At 34.4% G+C, this 25,411-nt stretch overlaps 1 protein-coding gene and 1 non-coding gene across 43 annotated transcripts in view; both read left to right on the top strand.

The window, feature by feature from the left end:
- The window catches only part of LOC123540806 (cilia- and flagella-associated protein 70-like), a 59,936-nt gene that overhangs the window by 20,493 nt on the left and 14,032 nt on the right, over positions 1-25,411 (top strand). For 7 of the 42 annotated variants that reach the window (XM_053545269.1, XM_053545451.1, XM_053545443.1 and 4 more), the window contains 14 exons: positions 4,613-4,627; positions 6,773-6,842; positions 7,410-7,471; positions 7,916-8,056; positions 8,721-8,744; positions 9,289-9,312; positions 10,212-10,241; positions 13,923-13,958; positions 17,608-17,649; positions 21,150-21,374; positions 21,653-21,714; positions 23,473-23,535; positions 24,680-24,818; positions 25,210-25,395. In XM_053545269.1, coding sequence (XP_053401244.1) covers positions 4,613-4,627; positions 6,773-6,842; positions 7,410-7,471; positions 7,916-8,056; positions 8,721-8,744; positions 9,289-9,312; positions 10,212-10,241; positions 13,923-13,958; positions 17,608-17,649; positions 21,150-21,374; positions 21,653-21,714; positions 23,473-23,535; positions 24,680-24,818; positions 25,210-25,395 — 1,119 coding nt within the window. Of the gene's footprint in view, positions 1-2,885; positions 2,904-4,612; positions 4,628-6,772; positions 6,843-7,409; positions 7,472-7,915; positions 8,057-8,720; positions 8,745-9,288; positions 9,313-10,211; positions 10,242-13,922; positions 13,959-15,843; positions 15,865-17,607; positions 17,650-18,656; positions 18,678-20,198; positions 20,223-21,149; positions 21,375-21,652; positions 21,715-23,472; positions 23,536-24,679; positions 24,819-25,209; positions 25,396-25,411 lie in introns of all 42 variants that reach the window. The other 35 variants (XM_053545278.1, XM_053545247.1, XM_053545264.1 and 32 more) reach the window with 34 other exon arrangements.
- On the top strand, positions 14,491-14,562 carry Trnat-ggu (transfer RNA threonine (anticodon GGU)). The gene has a single exon. It is a non-coding gene; the product is annotated as a tRNA-Thr (tRNA).

Here is a 25,411-nt window from a genome sequence, read left to right as displayed (position 1 = left end):
AATGTTTGTTATATCCAGTTTCACAGAATGAGTTACCATTTGTTATATCAAGTATTTACTGGATGAAATACTGTTTGCTATATCATGTTTTCATGGAATGAACGCACAGGACACACTTGATTAGTGGAAATAAGATTATTTCCATTTATCAAATTTAAGATTTACAGGTAATCTTGTATTAGCTGCAGTTGCAGGTCCTGAAAAACAGGAACATTTTTTTTAAAAAAAAAAAAGTGATTTCTCTTTTAAGTTCAAGTTCTTTATAGTTGTTCCAGTTTTTCTTAAATCATCTGTGTTCCATAATAGCAAATATGCTCCTCTCCTACCAATGTGTATTTAAAATTGTACATTGTATGAAAATTATAGAAGATTTGAAAATCAACAGAAATTAATTCACCTTAAAAACTTGTGATTTTACGCTCTTAACTCATTTGAAATCTACCCAGCCCAATTTGTTTATATTGTTATCACAATCTAAGTTAAAATATTGTAATAATGTGTACAACCACATTACACTCATGTCCTTCATCTTCATTGACCAGATATCCTGATACATTTAATATTTACCGATTAACTATTTTAACAGCCAGATGAAATAGTTACTGCGCCTGTAAGTCTGTGTTTTGTATCAATATTAATGGCTCTACTAGCTGAAATTTGTTGTTATAAATTTATTGTATTACCAGTTTCGATACAGAAAAACAGTAAGCTTACTTTTAAAAATAAATGAAAGAGTTTAATCAAGTGGATTAATGGCAGTTAGAAACCTTATTGTAATGATAATTGTAAAAAAAAACATTAAATAATATCAAAAGCCATGAAAATTTCAGTATGGGGGTTTTAGAATTTGCTTGCTAATTTTAAGTTTCAGCTAAGCCTAGCAATTGAAATACCATTATTAGTTTCCACATTTGTCTTAGCTGTCAGTTATAAAATTGTGTTCAGTGGTAATTGAAGCAATCAAATCTTAATTATAACATTGTATTCAGTGGCATCAAAAACCATTAAATTTCAACATTAAAATTTTGCTATTCAGTTTTCAATCAGGTATTAGTTTTCAGCGGTATCAAAGGCCATTAAAATGCTTGTATGGGTTTCTACATTTGCTGTTTATTTATAGTGAAAGCCATTAAAGGCACTGACCTCCAGATTTTGGCTAAAAATGATCTTTCTTTCAAATTGAAGTTTGGTCATATTATGAACATTAGAATATAAGTTTTTGTTTCTAAACTATTTCAAAAATGCCAAATCAAGAAAAAAATTGAAAGATGACTGCATTGGGAATTGAACCCGGACTGCTGCGGCATAAAAAAGTTTCTGCTGTCGTTACCAATACCGCTATAGAGGATTTAGTGTTCAATATGCATAAAATGTAGATATTTATAATCGAGGCAATTAACGGTACCTCGAGTAAAGCTTTACAAACTCTTTTAGATTTTCATCGTAAAAAGTAGTAAAAACAACTAATTCTCAAGTGTTTACGTAACATCTAGTCTGTCAGTAATTAAGTTTTAAAGCATTCTTAAGAAATACAGCATTGATTTCCAGATATCTAAAAAATCTTCTTGTTTTACTTTTCGAACAATCTGGAGGCCAGTGCCTTGAAATGATAAATAGTGTAAATTAATGTAAAAGCCGTTAGAATACTAGTATAAAGTGATTTCCACATAATTGTGATATATAAATGTAAGGTATAAAATATTCTTAGTGATATCTAACAGTTATAAAATAATGTTCAGTGGTATCAAAAGCCAAAAGATTGATAATACGGGCTATTTAATTGTGAATTTTAAAACAGTTTTCAGTGGTTATAAATTGTTTACCTTTATATTTCAACATTTGTTGTAAAAATGACATGAGTAAAAAGATTTTTGATGCCTTAAAACACCGACTTAGATTTCAGGTTTACACCTTGCTTTAGAAAGCTTAGAAATTATTGCACAATGATTATGCTTACAAATCAGTTTTTATTATATGCCCAAAGGGAGCATATTATGTTATGACTCCGGTGTCCATATGTCCATCTGTATGTTAGCAATTTCGTGTCTGCTCTGTAACTCTTGAACCCCTTGAATGATTTCAAAGAAGATCAACACAAATGTTCACCACATCGTGACAAAATGCAGAGCTCATGTTTGGGATGGCTCGCTTCAAGGTCAAGGTCACACTTAGGGCCATATGACTTTGTTTTGTGTCCGCTCTTTAACTCTTGAACTGCTTGAAGGATTTTAAAGGAACTTGGCACAAATGTTCACCACATTGAGACGACATGCAGAGCGTATGTTTTAGATGGCTCGCTGCAAGGTCAAGGTCACACTTAGGGGTCAAAGGTCATACCTTCGGGTGTATATTGCTCCGCATTGTGGTGCTCTTGTTATTACATGATAGATACAGCAGTTGTTGTTTTCTTTGCTTGGTAAACACATGATTTTTCAATTTGCATTTGATTTATTCTGATAAAAAAGAGAATAACCTGGCTTGATATGGCAGGATTTCTTCACATCAGTGAAACAAGTGGTTAACTGCTTCTTTATGTCGAGCTGTAATGGCCTGATAGATAAGGCACTTGCCTTACAATCAAGAGGTCAAAGGTTCGAACCCTGTCAGAGGGGGATCTGGTTATCGAAGAGAGACCAGTTGGTAAGCTGCCTGCTGCTGGTTAGATAATGGTTACTGATCGCCTACCTGCCTGGTGCCTGGCATACAAATACAGGAATCAGGAAGTAATGTTGTGGTGTCACTAACATAAAAAAAAACAACACTTTACTTATAACATTACAGTTAACCACATGTTTGTGCTTGGGTGATAATTTAGAGCTTGTTAGATCATAGACAGATTGTGTATAGATTTTATTCACATTTGTTTTACACCATTTTGTACCTAGGGAAATGGGCCTCGTAAGGTTGGTTGTAAGCACACCTTAGAAAACTGAACTTCTGTTTTCCTACTCTTTTTGAGTGCAGTGATATTACTTTCCCTTTCTGTACACCCCAATATACACACAAAATACTGATCTGCTTTGTTTCAAAGATTATTTTAGTTTGTTATTATGATACTGAACCCCTTTAAAAAGTTGTTGATGGTTTTCAGGTAAAAACATGTTAATATTCTGAAAACTTATGAATTTATTCCTTGGTGGAAATAACCTTAAATTACAAAAATTAATTTAAAGAGTTACTCTAAATTGATGGGGTCCTCTTTGGGTGAATGGGTTTGAGTTGCTGACTTCAAATCTCTTGCCCTTTACTGCTGTGGCTTTGAAACCTTGCTTGGGGTGTAGGATTCTTTCATAAGAGGAAGCTGTCCAGCTGGCTTACAGTAGATCAGTGGTTTTACCCAAATGCCTGCTTATGTAAATGCCCAGAGGGGCACCTGATGTCTTTTTCCACCATGAAAAGCTGGAAAATCACTATATGACCTATAACTCTGTTGGTGGTATGTTAAACCCAGCAAAAACAAAAAACTAAATTACAGTTGAAACTCGATATCTCGAACTCTCTTATTTCGAAATTCTGGCTACCTGGAAGACATTTGAGCCGTGCCATGGGAAAACCAACATAGTGGCTTTGCGACCAGCATGGATCCAGACCAGCCTGCGCATCCGCGCAGTCTGGTCAGGATCCATGCTGTTCGCTTATAGTTTCTCCAATTCCAATAGGCTTTAAAAGCGAACAGCATGGATCCTGACCAGACTGCGCGGATGCGCAGGCTGGTCTGGATCCATGCTGGTCGCAAACCCACTATGTTGGTTTTCTCATGGTGCGGCTCATTTTAACCTTTAGCCTGCTGGCAGCAAGTGATTCTGCCTAAGTTGCAACCAGTGCAGACCAAGATCAACCTGCACATCCGTGCAGGCTGATCATGGTCTTCACTGTTTGCTATTCAGTCAGTAAATTTTCAGTGAACACCGCTTTGAATAATAAATGGTACTGCCCAAATTGAATGATGGACCAGTCCATTTTAGAAATCTAGCAGGGTAAAGATTAAAGTTCAGTCCCCTAAACAGAATCATTTCAAGTCAAATTTTTAAATGAATTGAGATTTCGAGTTTCAACTGTATGTGTTTTATATCCGGTTTCTTTTTAATCACCATCAAAAATGGAAGGATATAATTATAGCTTCTTTTCAGTGTCCAGTTTTGTTTCATTTGTTTTGTTTATTGAGTTAGTTTAAATAGACCTTTGGGTGAATTCTAAGTTTACATTCTTTGTGTGAATTTGTACTTGTACTGATTAATTTGCATATTATTTTCAGTTGGACATTTTTTTCCCCAGCTTTAGATTAGTTCTGTAGATTGTCACATTTTTTTAGTACTTGATCTTGAACTATAGAAAAATGTACCAGTATTCAAAATTCCACATTGTTCATTTTTATAAAAGAAACTTAAAATATCACTTTAAAAATTTTGCAACTAGAAATTTCATTAATGTATTATGATTTTTATTGGAAACTAAATTTACCTTGGCAGATTTGTTGTATATGCAAAATATGTAGGGATTTTGTCTTGAAAACCGACATTGCAAAGTGCTGTGATATTTTGTGGTTAAGTTTAGTATGTGATGTTTTACATTATGTTCAATGCATGATTATTGTGTGTGTGCTTCTTTGCAGAGTGGGGCTGTCAAGGTCAGTGCACGTGATAGAGGCAGTTGTGCACGTGTATCATGCTTACAAAGACCTGCTGTTTTCATGATAGTTTGCATTAAAAAAATTTGTACTTAAATTTAATGTTTTAAAAATGTTTTAGATCGGACATAGTTTCATGTTTAAATTTGATATGAAACTTTGTTGCATTTGAATGGTGAAATTATATCTTGATGATTTTTAGTGAAACAGCTGGTCTTTGTCAAAAGGAAACATTTCATAGATTTTCTCACAGAACTGCTTATAGAAATTTTGTTTTCCTGTCACAAAATAGTTAATGCAAAGTAATATAGTTCCAGTTTATAGTCTGCTTCTTTCACATTTCTCTTTTAAAAATCAAGAACTATACAAAAACCCAAGATCATCCAAAAACTTAGTGGATGATCAGGTGCCCACCTGTGCCTGATTGTACAGACTGGCTTTTTGGGTCGTTCCCTTATGCCATAACCTCAGCTATTGGTTTGACTTTAAATCCATACCCCTATCTCCCCTCCTTCATAAAACGTTTACCCAGAAACACTTTATACCAGACTACATTATGTTATTCCAATGAATATTTATCCAAAGCTTTTCAGTCATCTTACATTATTTTGTTCATAAATATACATGTAGAGAGACGAAATAAATCATATTATGTTTGATTATAAATACATTCAGAGAGGCAAAGAAAATGAAACAGTTTTGTCTGTTTCCATCTGTAATTTCACCCATATTAGCAGAGAATCACCTTTAAATCATCCTAACTTTTTGAACTCCAGTTGTTCTTTTAAAACAGTGTTCGCATACAGTCGACATTGTATTAAGAGACCACCCAAGGGACTGCTAAGAAGTGGTCTCTTAATGGAATGGTCCCTTAATGAATTTCAGTCAGATGAAAAGGAAAGTTATTTTTAACAGTTAATGTAACTGTATTTATTATGAACAGATATGTATGGTTTCAAAATCCACAAACTGTGAAAATTATGGCTAGATTGTTTGTCAGTTTGATTGATACAAAGGTTAACTGCATTCAGTCACGTGCAAAACGTACTCGCTAATTACACAGATGAAGAAATGCCCGGTAGAATTTTGGTACCCAATCACTTAATAGATACTTTTGTTGAATATTTTACCTGTCGGGACTACATTAATGTGGTCACTAGTCGTTTAATAAAAAAAGTTGTTTAATGGAATGAATTTATATACTGAAAACTTCGGGAGGGATTTTGACTGGTTGTTTAAAACAAAAATCGCTTAATAGAGGTGGTCGCAAGTACGAAGCGACTGTAATTTAAGTCATATTTTCCCAAGGTCTTTCAGGCAATACCGCTTCAAGAATAATACCTTGCAATTTTTCCCTTTTACCACAGAGCTTTTTAACTCAGTCTCTATGCATTTCATACAGATTTGTAACTAAAAAATGGTAAAGTTTTTCAAGTACTTAAAAATGTTAATGAAACTACACTACCAAATGATTAAGTTTCATGTCATTAATACCTATTGCCATTGCTAATTATAGTCATACTAATGAATGGTTCAGTATATTTAGAAGTATTAGTAAAAACTAGCTAGTATTTTTCCTATTTTAACCTTTTATTACCCAAATACATTTTTAAAACTCATTCACACTCATGCCCAAATTTAAAAAAAAAAATATTTAAAAATTTAAAAAAGGTGCATTATTTGATCATCTTAACTTCGGTGTATGCAAATATTGATATGAAAATATTTTTCAAATCATCTGTAAAGATAAAGAACACTGTCACTTGGGCTGAAAGTGCGATCTAATGACATAATTGAAAGTGCATATCAAAAACAAGGGAGGCCACTCAAAACTACTGAAACATAATTACTTCAGTTTTTGCATCCATTTCATTTCAGGAACTAGTAACCACAGTTTGATCCATGAAACATTGTGTGGTTTGCAGTACAGTTTGAACTAGTGGTGCTCATTTGAATTTTAGTTGCTTTAGACCGCACTATAGTCACCTAGGTGAATGTGTCCATGCATTTTATGTCAAACCAGGGATTTACACAGATATTACCCAAGTTTTAATCCTATCAGTGAGTGAGCAGCTTTCACTACTGGTCAAAAACAACCGATTTGTATGAATTCTTGTTACTCACTGTATGTTATGTTTGTTTCAGGATGATGAGGGATCAGTAAGTTTCCATGGTGTTGCCTTTGTCAATCTAGCTCCCTTGCTCTACCCTGGAGGTATGTTGATCATTTTCTTCAAAAACTGAATAAATGATATGAAATCATTAATATTCATGAGTGACTTAATAACTTAAATTTTGTGTTGGTCTCGACAAAATCACATACAGAGCGGAAAAAATGCCATTCTCTTTAAGCTTATCTTGAAAATTTAAGGTGTGCTGCTTTGGGTGAAACCGCAGAATTTATGCACATTTTTTCTGCTTGTATAGGATGTTCTCAGAGGCACATAATTTAAAGGTCTAACACTGACTCAAATTTTGTCAAGACATTTTAGCATGAAGGCCAATCAGTATGAGATCAGTAAAGATTCACCTTTCAGTAAAACTACAGCAAATGGCTACAGTGACAAATTATCATACAACAAAAATTCTAGTTTTCATTTCTTCAAAATCCATTGAAGTACAATTGTACTAAGTTTTTAAGGGTAGCACAGTCTGAGTCACTATTAAGTTCTGCTGCCGAGTTCACAGATTAAGGGTAATGTGTTTCTGTTACAAGTACAGTGAACAAAGCTTTAAACAGTGTATGAATATCCGCATTGGAAATATTTCTTTTTTATTCCAGTGAAGAGAATCCGAGGTGCCTACAAAATATATTCTTACACTGATCAAGCACTTTATGAAAAGGTAGGATATCTAAACAACTGCATTGATTGTTGATGTACATTAATCTTAAAATTTGTTAAAGTTGAAGCTGAGAATTGAAAACAGTGAATACCAGAGAATAAATTTAGCTTTATATTAGTGTTTAGTACCAGTGGAATCTTTTACAAACCTTGCAGTCCGAGGCCTGTGGTTATGGGCACTGAATATTGAATAACTTGCCCTCAAACTCTTGAGTTAGAGTTCCGGTTGAGTGTTACGTGAGAAGCCATCCAGCTAGCTTGCTCTACATAGGTGCTGGCCTGTACCTGAATTTAAGAAATAATACGTAGAGGGACAGCTTGGGCATTCATACATCACTGAAAACTTGAAAGTCACCATTGTACTTAGATTCTGCCAGGGTGACCTAAAACCAAAACAGACGCAATAAAGGTTAACATTTTGATGTTATTAACTTATTATTAACAGACAAAAAGGAAGGTTGGTCTTGGTGAGGAAGCTGCCAGAATTGCTAATAACATACTCAACCGTAGCACTGCATCCCCGGGGCCAAAGAAAGGGGGTGGAGGAGGAAAAGACGATAAAAAGGAGAAGGATGCCAAGAAAGGGGTATGTTATATGTTACAATTTGTTTGTTTTGTTCAAGTTACTTCCCTTTACCATTTTTACCTTCCTCTATATGTTTGAATGTCACCCTAACATGTGACATCTCTAATTGTACACCTCCTCACTGATATAATACAGGGGATTTCATAATTGCTCAGTTTTATGTTTTCAAAATATAGAAATGTCCATCTCCAGTTATTCTTATAGTGAATTTTACAGCTTAATGTCAATTTTTTAAGAGCACAAGAAAGAATAAAATAAAGAAAGATGTAGAAATAAACTATTGTATTGTTGCCATAAAGTATGGTAGCAGATCTGCTTACACTTTCAAATTAATTTTACTGAAAAATGTAAAAAAGTGAACTTAAATTACTTAATTAGTCTTAACTGCACAAAAGGACATCTAATTCGACAATATACATACAAAACATTTAATAATTGGTAGGCTTATACATTTCCTTTTGCAGCTCTTATAAAGATAAAGTTTAGATATTTTTGTTAACTTGATAAGTTAATTAATTACAACACTATATAAAAAAAGTTAATTATTGTTCACAGTAAATACTAAAGCAAAAGGTCATTTTCAGCTTCATTCTGGATTAAATATCCATGCTTTTTCTAGATGTTGTTAATGTTTTACGCTATTTATATGTTTTGTCTTGCCTAGGGTCCCACACACCAGAGTTCTCGTGTATGTATTTTCGCTGTTAGAAATATTTTGTTGCAGAATTTCATTTGAGTTTACTTATTTTCAATTTGAGCTGCACCATGAGAAAACCAACATAATGCATTTGCGACCAGCATGGATCCAGACCAGCCTGCGCATCCGCGCAGTCTAGTCAGGATCCATGCTGTTTGCTTTCAAAACCTATTGCAGTTAGAGAAATTGTTAGTGAACAGCATGGATCCTGACCAGACTGCACGGATCCATACTGGTCTCAAATGCACTGTGTTGGTTTTCTCATGGTGCGGCTCAATGTTATTTGTTTGAAGACGTTCTTTTTTTTTTTTTGAAAAAGAGAGATTTTGCAGTTTTCATTGACATGTATTATCAGATTTTATGCCTGATGCATTTATAGCATGGCATATTATTACCTTTAATAAATAAGCTTTTTACTTTGATGCATGATCTATTCAGACATATCAACATGCATTCTTTGATTACGTACTATAGCTTAATGAACTTACTTGTGAACTAGCTGTGAAGATATTACTATTTAAAATATGTTCAATAGCACTCAAGGCTCGATGATTCCAGGGTATGTTATGAGTGTTGAAGTGATAGGAAAGGTTCCTTTCTCTCTCTGTTTCTTCGGTTCCTTTCTAAGTTTGGTCTGTACCAGAATTTCAGTTGATCATTTAAAAGTTGAATAGCTCTGGCATATTTTTGGGGGAAAAAATGCCTTTGATGATTACTTTTTGTTGTTTATTTTGTTTTTAGTTGATTTCAGTTTAAGTTATTTCCCTTGAATATGAAAGTCCTTTAATCCAGTTTCAGTATAATAATTTGTGGTTCCTATGGCAGCAATACGACAGATGTCTCTAGTAGGGGACTTTTATTGTTGAACAGTATTCTTTCTTTACTATATTTTTGTTGTTTTTGTCAACGTCATTAATACTGTTCGAAGCAATATAAAGTTGATCGATGTTAATCAATCTTTTCTATCCTTCTTGGAAATCATGATATGAATACTTGGTCAGTTTTATTATGCCAAAATGAACAGAAATACTTCTGAAAACTGGTGTTAAAGCGACTCGTTTACAAATTAAGGCGATTTTTTCTCTCTGAAAAATTTGTAAAGTGTGGGTACTGTGAAAGTAATAAGTTTGAGTTGTACAAACTTCTTGACAAATGATTTTTGCAAGGTTTCCTTATAAATGTCCAAAAATATGGTGCAGTGTTTTTGAAACAAAGGAGAAAATTAACCTTTTATTGCAATTTTTATCAATATCTAACTCTTTTTTTTTTTTGCTCACTTGATAATTTTTTAGTGTCATATATACATGCTGTGCCAAACATAGTGAAAATGAACATTTTGAAAAATTTCACACAAGCTGTGGGCGAGTCCCTTTAATCCCATCAGACAAAAAACAGCAAATGTTCCATCTATAATGCAGCTACTTTTGAATTAGCTATTACTTTATGCCCTGTGTTTAGCATTCAAAAGTCCCAGGAGATGAAACGAGGGTAACTTGATTCTTAACTTCTTGCTTTTTGGTTGGGCCTACCCTTACAGAAGAAAAAGGCCTGGTGCGTACTCTTGCTGTGTACATACAGCATATATGATGCGTACATGATGTGTACTGAAATCAAGGGCTTTAAATAGTACGCAGGATATACACCGCACATACACTGATAGTACGTTTGTAGTACACTTTTGACATGCAAATGAGCTCTGCCGCGTACTACTTGCTGCGTACATGCTGTGGACTACATAGTACACAGGATGAACGCTGGAGGAATTTAGTATGCGGGAAATAGTACGCAGCATGTACGCGGCACATACACTTTTCACATGCAAATGAGCCTGCGGTGTACTACCCCTGCGGCGTACATGCTGTGTACTCCTGTGGCGTACATGCTGTGTACTCCTGCGGCGTACATGCTGTGTACTCCTGGCCCGAGTCCTGCGGCGTACATGCTGTGTACTCCTGCTGCATACATGCTGTGTACTCTTGTGGCGAAACTGCTGTGATAATGTAAATTCCTTACCCCACCGACTTTCGTATGCAAATGCTGATCATTTGGACAGAAAAAAACAGAAAAAAAGATAAGTGACATGCATCAATAAGTATTTACCCTTACCAAAATAATGTAGATTGATGTTATCAAATAAATTAGTATACTTTTCTTCATCCACTTTTCAATGAAATAAATCAATTTTTGTAGCATGTAATTTGGTAAACATTTAAAGAAAATGGCGTAACTGCATCAAGGGGAAACAACTTTAATGCAACTAAATATAAGTGTTATGATTTATTATAGACGATGTGTGCGTAGTATGTATTTATTTTGATTAAAATCCATCTGAGAACAATCTAGGACTGGAATTATATAAGCATTTATACACTTTTACGTCCGTAAAAAGTAGCGCACCAAAAAAATTTGGATTGATTTTTTCCAATGGGGCGAGCTCAATTAGCCAAAAACGTTCTGAAAAGTATACGAGCGGCAAATCTGATGAACAACTTTTTAATTTGGTGAGGCCTTAATGAGTTAACATAATGAGCATTAAAGCCTTTATAAAACATGATAGAATGGTGTTTTGCTTAAGAGTATTCAAATAATAGCGAGAGCTATTAATTCTTCTCATTCGGGCGCTGTTTAGGCATAATCTTGGTAATTATTTCATGTATTACAAAATGTAATGCAACGAAGTTCAAATAAGGCTTTTCAATTATCCAAGTTAGAAAGCTCCAGGATTAATTCAAAATGAAAAAGAATATATTTTTACACTGCATGCAAGGTGCAGCTCAGAAATCACTAAGATATAAGTTTCACAAATGAACATTGCAAATAGTTTGGCAAATTTTCATTGTTCAGAATACCGGTAATCTGAACTATTCTATGCTATTATTAGATAAAAGTTACTCCGAAATCAAGTTCTTGCTTCCAAAAAAAAAAAAAAAAAAAAATGTACAAATGTACAAATCCTTCCTGCATGAAGTGTACTTCAGACTTTTACCTAAAAAAATTCAAAGTATAAACACCAAAAGAAAATGAACAAGTCCCTCCCGCGTATATGAAGTTTACTTCAGACTTTAACTTATAAAAAAAAACTAAGTATAAATGCCAAAAGAAATTGTACAAGTCTTTCCCGCGTATATGAAGTGTACTGCACAAATTTCAAAGTATCTGCGGTGTACATGCAGTGTACTATTTTCTCGTACAAGTCCCTCCTGCGTACATGCAGTGTACTCCTTAAATTTTCAGAGTCTGTGCTGCGTACTTGAAGTGTACTAGTGACCTCCTGCGTACATGCTGTGTACTCGTCGAAATAGTACGCGGCATGTGGTGTATGTAAAATGTACTCCTCTGGCGTACTACTGTGTTCGCGGCATATACACAGCAAATACGCAGCATGTACACCACAGAGGCTTGCTTCTGTAAGGGTACTGCTAGACCATCGTTGTATGGATTTACCATTGCTTTGAATGGATTTACAGTTTTGACTTATTATGTCTCCCACCACACAGTGGTGTGGGAGACATATTGATTTACTCCAGTCTGTGTGTGTGTCTGTCACAAAGCTTGTCTGCACTCTTAAGTCGAACATTTCTCATTCGATTTTCACTAAACTTTAATAAAATGTGTTTGACCATAAGACCTCAGCCAAGTTCGATAACTAGCCAAATCGGTCCAAGCATATTGGAGTTATGGCCCTTGAATTACCAAAAATTGGCCTTTTTACTCTTGTCTGCACTCTCAGTCAAACATTTCTTATTCGATATTCACCAAACTTGAACAAAATGTGTTTAACCATGAGACCTCAGCCATGTTCGATAATTAGCCAAATCGGTCTAGGCATTTTGGAGTTTTGGCCCTTGAATTACCAAAAATCGGCTTTATTTAACTCTTGTCGGCACTCTAAGTCGAACATTTCTCATCCGATCTTCACCAAACTTTAACAAAATGTGTTTGACCATGAGGCCTTGGCCAAATTCGATAACTAGCCAAATCGGTCCAGGGATTTTGGAGTTACGCCCCTTGAATTACCGGAAAATCGGCCTTTTTATTCTTGTCCGCACTCTAAGTCAAACGTTTCTCATCCGATCTTCACCAAACTAAAAAAATGTGTTTGACCATGAGACCTCGGCCAAGTTCAATAACTAGCCAAATCGGTCTGGGGATTTTGGAGTTACTCCCTTGAATTACTGAAAAATCAGCCTTTTTACTCTTGTTCGCTCTATAAATCGAACATTTCTCATCCGATCTTCACCAAACTTGAACAAAATGTGTTTGACCATAAGACCTTAACCAAGTTCGATAACTAGCCAAATCCGCCCAGTCTTTTTTTGAATGATGGCCCTTGAATTACTGATTGGATCCGTTCGTCCAGACCATCTAATTGGATCCACTCGTCTAAACCATCTAGAGAAACTAGACATTTTTCATACTGGGGCAGTTGTGGGAGACATGTGCTTTTCTCAAAAGCATCTCTAGTTTGATTGTAAAGTACACTGTACTAGCTAGACTTGGTCATTTTTAAAAAAAAAAATCTTACACATCAGAGAGAATGATTTTGATGCACAGTTTTCGGTCCTGGATTTTATGGGAGTTTTTCTTGTATTTTCTAAAGGCTTTTAATACCATACAATCTAGTTTAAATTTTGATTCCATTTAAAACATTTAAAATATTACTCTCAGTTCTCAAATAGTTTCTTTAATTGCGGTTTTTCACTGACTGTCCCAGATAACAAAGCTGAATTGTTGCATTTTCTGATTTGTCATTTTAATACACACTACATGTATGTGTTACTTTTTCTTTTCAAATTTCTGTTGGTTTCTTTTTCATTTTTTGGTAAAAGTTTAGTAAGAGAAACTGGAAAGATGACTTTTTCGTTTGATAAAGATTCATGTGTTCTGTAGAATAGTTAAAGAAATTTATTTCTAGTACTGAACTAAGATAGATAGACAGTAATTGTGATTGAATCGTAACTGATAATGTATTTAGATTATTCATCTTCTTTATATTTCCATAAAGTAACGGTATCATTTATACGAAGATAGAATTTTTATTTTCATCCCTTATTTGTAGACAGTTGTTAATATCTGTGTGCATTTATTATCCATGTATATACTGTGAGTAGCCATCCAGTGATTTTAGTTTTCCATGTATGTTCACTGTTATTGTTTCCTTGCTTGCAGAGATCCAATAGTATAGCACAAACACATGATTCTGAGGTTTGTAATGATGATGTCACTTCCTGTGCATTCTTCGAGCACTCCTTGTCACCATGGCGATCCTATTATCTCACTGTGTTGTCACCTATTCTGAAATCTTCATAAAAATGCACATCTGCCATGTTTGTAATACTTAATATGTATTTCATAAAAGAAAAAATCAAATTTCCAAAATGTTATTCACAAATAATATGTCAAATTGAATCTGAGTTGCTTCTACATTCCACGAGTTGAGCTGAAAAAACTCTAGCGTAGGGTAGGGTGGCTGTCACACTTATATAAATCACTCCCACCAGTAAAGAAACCAGCCAATCACAGTCTTGGCAGTATGTAAAACTGCTTTAGCCCTGCTCATTGTGCATGGTCATTATAAGACCAGGAACCAGTCGATCCTACCTCACAAAAGTGTTAAAAGCTCTTCTATTGAAGACAGTAGAATTAGTAGTGAGCTGAACTTGCACATTGATAAAGTAACTTATCTTATTGTCACGGTATAGAACTTGAATATTAAAACGGGGAAAAATGTGTAGGCGGCCGGATAGCTCAGTCGGTAGAGCATCGGAATGGTATTCTGAGGCCCCGGGTTCGAGTCCCGGTCTGGCTGCACATTTTTCTCACCCTGTGACATTTGGCGCCCAACATGGGACCGTGACGGCATTACACTGGTTAGTCTCCGACGCCTGTAATTGCTTATATATAAAGTACCCGCTGAAATTCGAGGACGAATTTCAAAATGGTGGGGAAATATGTCACGGTATAGAACTTGAATATTAAAACGGGGAAAAATGTGTAGGCGGCCGGATAGCTCAGTCGGTAGAGCATCGGAACGGTATTCTGAGGCCCCGGGTTCGAGTCCCGGTCTGGCTGCACATTTTTCTCACCCTGTGACATTATTCAGTCAGATATTTTATTCCCATAAATGGTTTATATGTTTTTGTAGTCATAAACTTAGATGACTTTTGTTTCATACATTTAGAGATTTAACTGACCTTAACAAAATTGTTGAAGTTTAAATACTTTCTAAATGTAACATATGTGAACATTTTCATTTCAATGTAAAATCTGAAGCCTCTGTGGCCAAGTGGTTAAGGTTGCTGACTTCGAATCACTTGCCCCTCACCAGTGTGGCTTTGAGTCTTACTCAGGGCATTGAATTTGTCAGTTGAGGAAGCCATCTAGCTGGCTTACGGAAGGTTGCTGGTTCTACCCAGGTGCCGCCATGTGATGAAATAATGCATGGCAATGGGGGTCTTCCTCCACCATTAAAAGTTAGAAAATTGCCATATGACCTATAATTGTGTTGGTGTGATGTTAAGCATGCCCCCCTCACCCCCACCAAAAAAAAAAAAAAGTACCAAAATGTGATGCTGTAGTGAAGGAAGGCATAAAAAGCCTTCTCTATTTACACCAAATTCATTCGTAGTTTATGTACTATTAAAGGCAAAATCAATTGGTACAAATGTACTATAATTCATAAACTCTGTCTTTCCAATAGTGAAATTTAAGTTTGTTGTTTTTATGATTTTTAAATAAATGTTAGATCCATCTAATGATGTTGTAACACATCAAAATACTCACCAATGCGTTCAGATTTCCTGTTCTGACTTAACGCACCTGGAAGAAGAAAGATGTTATTTTTGTTTTTAGCATTTTGTAATGCACTAAGTATTTTTTCAATGAGTAGGCATGACCTCTTCACAATCATAATAAAGACCTTTACTTTCTTACCTAATAGTGAATATGCAGGAGCTTCTGAAATCACCATATTTCACTCTCATTCACTATGTGTTACATTGTATACCTTGTATAACAGACAAGTTTGTACTTTATATAACAGACAAGTTTATACCATATATAACAGACAAGTTTGTACTTTATATAACAGACAAGTTTGGCTGTGCCGGAGGTAAACCTGTAGTTGCACATGTTTAGAAACAGATGAAATGGGTATTTATACATGAGAATATCATGCAGAACATTTTATCCCTTTTGGAATACAGGCAAACCTGTGTGTAATGACCATGCTTGGAAGAGCTAGAAAGTGGTCTAATTTGCAGATGGTCATTATCCACAGGTTTTCTTTATTCACAAGTTGAAATCCAAAGAAATTACTTGAACTGGAATTAAATCTAGTGGTCTTTATAGACAAATGGTACCTGGACTTGAATATTGAAACCTGTATGAATTCCCATTTCAAATGTTTACAGATAGATCTACAGAAATAAAGATGTACACGACAGTATGTACATGATGTAGAAGACTTTATGTACTGAATAAAAAACCTGTAGTTTATATCAGATAAAATTTAATAAATTTTATATAACGCTTATAGACTCACAGTATTGCATGTTTTCAGTATTTGAGATAATATGTTGGTTGTCCTATCTCAGGTTTTGCATCCATTTTTGACCAGGAATAAAATATATAACCCATTTGGAAAAGGAATTGCCCTAAAGTCTGATATCAAAACGACCAAAATATTATGTTAACTCTAAAAAAATTCATCCTGTGCCTTTCTGCATTATGGTCGCATTAGCTAGATTCTTATTAGTCCATAATAAGATTCCCATATAACCATTTACACTGCTGAATTTCTAAAATGGACTGGTCTATCATTCAATTTGGGCAGTACCATTTATTATTCGGAGGGGTGTTCATGCACTGAAAATTTACTCACTGAACAGATATGCAGGCTGATCTTGGTCTGTAACTTTTAGCAAGTGTATTTTCATTAAATGAATATGTTGTGAATTTTAATCAAATGGGACAACCACCACTATTCATTTTGAAGTCATTACCTAACAGCATGCCAACATTTTACTGACAAAAATCACTTTCAAAGAAAGTATAATATTTAGCAAGCATTGATAATTGTTTTAAGTTATGTTTGTGCATGTTAATTGTAACCATGTTTTGTCAATGTTGATTACTTTTCTTTTAATGTATTTTGTTCTTTGACCTTTACCCTGCTATATTTCTAAAATGGACTGGTCCATCATTCAATTTGGGCTTCCATTTATTAATCGAAGGGGTGTTCACTGAAAATTTACTGACTGAATAGTGAACAGTGCAGACCATGATCGTGCAGGCTGATCTTGGTCTGCACTGGTCGCAAAGGCAAAATCACTTGCCGACAGCAGGCTACAGGTTAGCAAAACCTTAAAATGAGAGTTGCATGTTTGTAAACTGTCTATAGTTGTTGTCTTATGTACGAAACTGTAATAATAAAAGTCGTAATGGAAAAAATGGCAACACGGGTTTCAATACTTAGTGGAGGTATATCCCAGTCATGTGGAATCTACTGAATAATCATTAGAAGTAATTTTGAGCTTGGTTCTGGTATGTGTGAGGGTTTTTTAGGCTGCAAGGAGCATGGAGACACTTCTGTTTGTTGGTATGAACTTGCACCTGACATTGGTTCTGCTGGTTTTAGGCTCATTGATTAACATATGCATAAATATAAGATTCTAACTCCATATTTATTGGACTATCAGGGATTTTTCAGTGAAGTGATTGCCTGCTTATGGTCAACCTACAAGAAGTATTGAAACCTCAAGTGGCCATTTTCCCATTACTTTTTGTAACTAAAACTGGCCACATATATATACGTACAAGGTGTAAAATTTTAACTTTTTTGTTTGTGACTCAGGACCATGACACTCATGCAAAGGACCATCATGATCACAAGAAGGTAATCTAGGGTAGCTCTAACAAAAGGAGTTATACCATGCATAAAAACACACAATATGCTTCTTTGTTTTGTGGAAGGAGAACAGAATATAGTAACATCATAGAGTTTTGATATAACTCATGTGTCACATTTTTTTTGTGGTCCCAGACCTTTTCTTCACTCACTGGTGATTTAAATATTCATTGATGTTGCTGTTGTATTCATAGAAAAACCCTGTGTGTTATACCTGTTCAGCCCTTGCTCATCATTGTGTTATAATATGAGAGTTGAATATGGGATTGTTGTGTGTGCTTCTTTCATTTATATGCACATATGATTTCAAGTCATGTTCAGCTCTCGTATACTGGTAATGGTAAAGGAAATGCATGCGTTAGAATTACTTAAATTATATTCAGACAATTTAATCTTAACACATAAGTTTCGTATTTTGAGAATGCAATATGAAACTTAATGTTTTGTGGTTTTAATTCATATAATACATTGTACACATAAGAGTCATATGTTAATACATGTACATAAGAATAAAGAAATATGCACGTGTTCTGCATGGGAGATATTGCGCAACATTATGTGCATATTTCTGGATGAAAAGCCTATGATACCTATTTGCACTTACAAATTATTACATACTCACAAATACTTAAAATTAATATGCATTAATTGTTACCTCAGCGCTAAAAGGGGATAACTGCATTGATGTAAAGAAGCACTTGTACACTTTTGGCACAGAAGTGATGATACATTGTTCTTTTGTTTCAGTTCTGTTGAAAACATCAATATTAACTAACTACATGTATTTGACACATAAAAGTGTCGTCATTTATATGTCATTACAGTAAATATGGAAAAATGTTTAGTTTAAGGTTGAAGTGTAAAATAAAAGATTTTAGAAGTGAGTATGTATTAATTTCATGTTTAGCTCATATTGTAATGGTAAATGGAATGCATGTGTAAAAGTAATCAGAATCATTATTTCATTGAGACATTTTTATATTAACACTTGAAAGGGAGATAAAAGTAGTATGGTTGTAAGTATATGGTGACCTTTTGTGTTCAGTTATCATACCAGTACCAACCAGTTCCAAATGATACCAAACAGTACCAACCAGTACCAAACATTACCAAACAGAAATGATGAAAATCTCAACAGATGCCAGCATTAATTTTGTTTCTTTTGAAATTTTATTGGGGCTTTACTTTGTGTTCAATTTTTTTTTAATTTATAGGAATTAATTGACATAAAAATATTTTGTAAATGTTAATGAAATTTAAGATTTTTTTTGTCAGCTTTTCACAAATTTTCAGGTTAATAACAGTGGCTGTTTATTCCTTAAGTTACTCAGTATGAAATATGAAGTATCTGTTGAATGGTACTTTAACCCTTAGCCTGCTGCAGGCGAATTTAACAGCCTTTGCAAACAGCTTGGAACCAGATCAGACGCCGATTAAATCGGCGTCTGATAAGGTTCCAAGCTGTTTGCTACTCTGACAATATTTCTTCCAATTTTGGAGCAAATTGAATGAACTTTACAATTTTAGCAGACGACATTTCCAGCAGACGACAATTTATCTAGCATGCTAAAGGTTAATTCTTCATCAGATTTTGCATAGATTCTGTAAAGAATTACCAGAAATAATGATTTTACGAAAGAAATGCAGTCTTAAACATATTCTGCATTAAAAATAGTAAACTTTATGGTGTTGCATTTGTCTAGTTATGAAGATGATTTTTGAAGTTAACCTGCCCAGTACAACTAATAATTATTAAAAATTTTGGTTTAAAATTTTTCTAGATAAACCATTATGTTTCACCTTATTTAGCTGTTATTACTGAAAAAGTATAAATGCATAATATCAGTCGATAAGTCGGTTTTTTTCTGTCTTCTGGTTTAAAAATGGTTTTAATGTATATCTGAAATTTGAGGCGTATCAGAACATTAAAATGTAGAATTTGTCCTCTATGAAATACTGTTGTTATAGCGATTCTAACAATTTACGTTGGTACTGGTATTTTAACATTTTCTCAAGAAATGTCCCTGGTTTTCAATTTAAGAGTGGAAGTTTAAAGCTGAATGCTTTGCTTAAAGTGCCCATGACCCTGCTGTTTGCTGCAGATTGTTGTATTTGTTAAAAGTTACATCATCATTGTTGCATTAAGCATGACCGGCTTTAGCTTGATACGGCTTGTGGGAACAATCATAATTATTAATTAGCTGTTAAGTGTTTCTGAGCACAATTTTCAAATTGACCAATGGCAAAGCAACATTCTGAGTTAAATAACCAGAAACATTAGTAGGTAAACTTACTGTCATGCTAAAGTAAGAAACGGTGAAAATCAAATTGGATTTGGGGATTAGTCTTTATAAAGCTGTGTTTTGAAGATGAAGGGTGACAGAGGGGTTGAGGGGAGGGGATGGGGAGGCCCAGTTGTCAAGTTACATTGCTATGTTGAATAACTTCTATTGATTTGGGAGGGTTTAGAATTCTTCTAAATATAGACATATGATATATAGTTGCAGTATCAAAATTTAACATGAAAATGATTTCAGAAAAATAGCCTGGCCTATCGAACTGTAAGTAAAACAGTCAGTGGAAGTTTCTAGTTCAAAATGTTAGTTATTGTTTACTTTCAAAAGTGTATTTTGCCTGTGAAAATCATTCATGATTATAGAATATACCATCTCATAAAAAGGCTATGTGACTTATGTGGACATAAATGTGTCAGGTATTAAGGGAAAATTTTGAATTTTACAAGAGCTGAAACACACACAAGTTTGTATATACATAATTATATGGTTTTAATAATACCAAGAAACTAATACTCACTTAAATTGCAGCACTTGCACCTGTGATAGTTTAACAAGTTTTTTTTTAAAAGTTATGTTCTCTTTGTAACTTCATGGTTTTTTGTGTTTGTTATGTCACAACTGTTCTTGTCTTAAATCAGTAATTGTTCATTTTTACTTGTTAACAGTTTATAATCTTCAAACATACTCATCAGTTCTCATCTTAGTTACAGAATGAACCATTTTTGATATTTGTTTCACATTTTAATAGTATATTTGTTTACACTGTATAATAATGCTGTTTGCCAAATATACAAAATTACCTGTCAAAACTGTTTAAATGACTACCACATAATGCTTTCCTCCAGACTTGTTCAGTTTTTGAAATGTTTTCTGTCACTTAAGAAATAACGTGTTTATAACTTCTTTAATGTTTTGCTAAAATTAACTCCAAACTTTGAAAAGTGAGTTTTGAGACCAGTCTGAAATTTTCAGAATCTGATTGGTGGTTTTAAATCATAATTTTGAAATAGACCAATGGCAGCATTGCATTCTGAGACTGGTCTACCACTTATCTAATATATAACCTTTGCAAAATATAGATACTTTAAAGCATGTAGGCAGTCAGTGTAGACATTTTTGACAGTTGCAGTGTCTAGATGCTAAGAAATTTTTCAAAAGCAGTTGTACATTTTTATATGTATTGCTTTCCAGACATCACAGACTATTAAATCTGATGCCGGCTCAGAGCATGAAGCGCAAGCCCCAGTCAACCTTGAAGGTCAGCAGTATGTGGATTCTAAGTCATACATCATGTTTGAGATCTGTCTCACTAAACCTCTCATCCCTAAACGACCCCCAGAGGAGCTTGCACGAAGAGTTGCAGAGTACATTCCACCCAGACCACTGTTCCCAAAGAGAACTGATGGTGCACAGAGGGTAATATACACTCTACTCTTCAGAAAACTGATTATTACCATTTAAAAAAAAATACTTGTTATAATCTGATTTCCTAGAGTCAGAACTTTTATCATATTATTGTCAGTAAATATGTAACATTTAATTGAAGAAAAATATCATTTCATTCTATATATGATTTGTATAAAACATTTTGCCATATGATGTATTATTTAAAGCATTATTTCTCACAGAATGCTCAGTCTTGCAGCCTTATATGTATGAGTTGAATTATTTTTAGCTATGCTGTTATTTTACAGGCAGTGGATGACTTTCACACACAAGTTTCTAGTGTAGCTGGACTTATCCTGGATGAGTTTAGGTGAGAAATAGAATCTATCTATGATTTATATTTAGTTTTATACATAGAATTTAGAAATTCTTGTCTATTTTCATTCCAAAATGGTCCAAATGGTTTTAAAGAAACATTCTGTAAAGGTTCCTTACCAAAAGATGTGTAAATTACCAGCTTGTTTCAACTGAATGAGTTTTTGAAGAGTTGTTGCGTTTAATTTTGCTAAATATAGAATATTGAAGCACCATTTTTGTTATTCCCCGCTGATTAAATCGGGAGGGGGGTATTGAAATGGCGTCAGTCCGTCCGTCCGTCCGCAGCCATTTCTCAGTAACTACTTGGTAGAATTTCATGAAACTTGAAATAAACATGAACCAACATACTGCGATGATGCCCGTCAAGTTTTTTTTTGATTGGTCAATTTCCCTCAGAGTTATTGCCCTTGATTTAATAAAAAATGTCCGTCTGCAGCCATTTCTCAGTAACTAACTGGTAGAATTTCATCAGATTTGAAATAGACATGAACCAAGATACTGCGCTGATGCCCATCAAGTTTTTTTTTTTGATAGGTCAATTTTCCTCAGAGTTATTGCCCTTGATTTAATGAAAAATGTCTGTCTGCAGCCATTTCTCAGTAACTAGCAAGTAGAATTTCATCAAACTTGAAATAGACATGAACCAAGATACTGCGACGATGCCCTTCAAGTTTTTTTTTTGATTGGTCAATTTTCCATATAGTTATTGCCTTTTAATTGTTTAAAAATCCACAGATCTGTACATAACAAACCAACCAATTGGAAGAATTTCATTAAACTTCTTTCATTCTTTTCCATGAACATTTATTATAAACGTGATGTTGTGTACCTACACCTGGTCACCACCTTACCTTGGTCACCCCCTCCCCCTCACCCCCCCAATTTTTTTTTTTTTTTCATTTTTCGTTTTCTATCAATATTAATAATCAACATGTAAACTGTTGTATCCTCACCTCATCCCCCACTCGAACAAACCATTCATTTTCTTTTAATTTGATTTTGACTAATGAAATTATTTGCTTCTTGGTAACATTCTTAACTTTTTGCTGGATATATTTTTTTGCCGTTCCTCAACTCTGACCCTTTCGGCGAGGGATTCCAATTCATCGAATTTGCTTGTTTTTCCACATCTGGAGCACAACTCCAAACAAAAAAGTGCTTAAGAAATTTTAGTGAAACTTGGAATATTGTTAGCTATTGAGGAGAGGAAGTGCAGTGTAGAAGAACCTTGTCTTGAATTATTTTTATACCCCTTTAAGTATAAATTTTTCAAAGTTTTGCAAGGATTGCAACTATTGAAGAGAATTTAAAGAAAGTTTACATAATAATAATGGACAGGGAGTGTAAATACCATAAACCTTCCTCATATTATTGCAGAATTATCTTCTCTTTATTTCTGTCTACCTTAATACGCATCATTTAGGCTTGTCTATGGTACATATTCAAGAGTACTAAAAAGGATAATTTGTCAGTATTAACCACAGTTAAAGGAAGTGCAGAATACAAGAACTATAATTTTATTATATCTTTCACAAGTTTTTACAGAGTTGGTACATTTTCTTAAAGAAGCTACCTGCATCTAATCACTTGGCAAAACATTGTGGGACCATACATCTGTTCCAATCTTTGCTTATTCATTTCTTTTTTTTTAAAGAAATCAGTGCCACTGGTATCAGATTTGGCATCAGTATCCAAAAGAAATACATTCACATTTTGTATGCTAGTAGAGTATATTCACATTTTATTTTAGGGATATGTTTGGGGATGATCTGAAGACTGATGAAAACTTGTCACAGGAGGCCATGGAAGCTAGGTAGGATTTAGATCTAACTATAGACAGCTGCTACTCATACACAGAAGGACTTAACTTATTGTGTTAAGAAATTACATCCATTTTTATACGCCCAAAGGGACATATTATGTTATACCCCCGGTGTCCGTCCGGTAGCAATTTCGTGTCCACTCTGTAACACTAGAACCTTCTTGAAGGATTTCAAAGAAACCTGACACAAATGTTCACCACATCAAGACAAAGTTCAGAGCGCATGTTCTGGATGGCTTGCTTCAAGGTCAAGGTCACACTTGGGGGTCAATATTCATGAGTGTGTTTTGTATCTGCTCTGTAACTCTTGAACCCTTGAAAGATTTTACAGAAACTTGACACAGATGTTCACTACATCAACACCATGTGCAGAGCGCATGTTCTGGATGGGTAGCTACAAGGTCAAGGTCACACTTAGGGGTCAAAAGTCATACCTTCGGGCGTATATTGCTCCGCATTGCGGTGCTCTTGTTTGTTCATTATTCGAAATTATGATGCAAGCCTTTCAAACTATTATATAGTTTTCACACAGACTTTAAGTGATTACATGGTTTGCAGCTTTATTCACAGTGGTATTCTCAAAATATCAGTGTTTATGTTTTAGGGCATGAAACAGATTAATATCCATTGATATTTTTAACTCACAAAATTAATGGTATTATTTGCGAATATTTCCAAAAACCAAACTGTCACAAATATTACCCAAGCTACAATATGCAGGGATTCTATATTGAGTTTACAATAGACTTCCATTATATTCTGAAAGTGAATAATTTCTAAGTTTGTTTAGCCAAAATCAAGCTCATTGCAATATTTTTAAAGAATGTATTTGATATTTAGAAAGGTGATAACTTTGTTCATTTTATCAAGTGAAACATGGGTCATGGTCACTTTTCCTTTGCATGTTTGTTTGGCAGATTCAGGTTTTCCAAATAAATGACATGAAGCCAGGACTTTCAATTTAGCTGACGTACATAACTATCTTAAGGATATTAGAACAAGTTCAAGAAAATTTTGGGTTTGCTGACGTAATATCTTAAGGAAATGTGTTTAGTTTTTCCTTAGTATTTTTGCCTCGGTCAGATTTTGTCAGATATTGTCAAGCAGTTGTTAAGAATAATTCTATAATTTTCAGACGTCAGAAGTTGATCTATGAGCTGAATGCATCAGGGAAATATTTTGCATTTAAAGAACAGCTGAAGCACTCTGTTGTGAAGATTGTCAGAGAAAAATATCTGAAAACTACAAATTTTGAAGACAGACAAGAATTACAGGTAACTTAATTTAATGATATTTTAATTTAACCTTTAGCCTGCTGGGGGCAAGTAATTCTGTTCTTTCTCATCTTGGTCTGCATTGTTCATTGTTCAGACAGTAAATTTTCATTGAACACCCCTTCGAAAAATAAATCGTACTGTCCAAATTGAATGATGGACCAGTCCATTTAAGAAAATTAGCAGAGTAAAGATTAAACAGATCAAACACAAATTCTTTTGTATTATCTAGCACTACATTAAGAGTATGCAAGCAGAACTAGGGAACCCTCTGGAATTGAAGTGCCTTAAGTATTATTCACTATTTTCGAGCAACCTCAGACAATTAAAACTGTGAGTCAATGATAAACTCTGGTATCCAACAACTCATTAAAATTTTGCTTTCTTTCAGACATTTTTGAGTGAGCTGTATGTATACTTGATAGACCAGATGCATGAATCTCTCACAAAGACGCTTTCCCTGGAGGACCAGGCACCAGTCCCAGCACCACTGACTGACTCTGAACAGCTCAAACATTTTGCTAGAGAGGCAGAAGTCAATGGTAACTTTGAACTGGCCACAAAATATTACCAAGAGGTAGGTATTTTTGTTT

This window comes from Mercenaria mercenaria, chromosome 1 (genome assembly GCF_021730395.1).
Source record: "Mercenaria mercenaria strain notata chromosome 1, MADL_Memer_1, whole genome shotgun sequence".
Classification (NCBI taxonomy): domain Eukaryota; kingdom Metazoa; phylum Mollusca; class Bivalvia; order Venerida; family Veneridae; genus Mercenaria; species Mercenaria mercenaria.
This window is presented reverse-complemented; position numbering and strand designations above follow the sequence as displayed.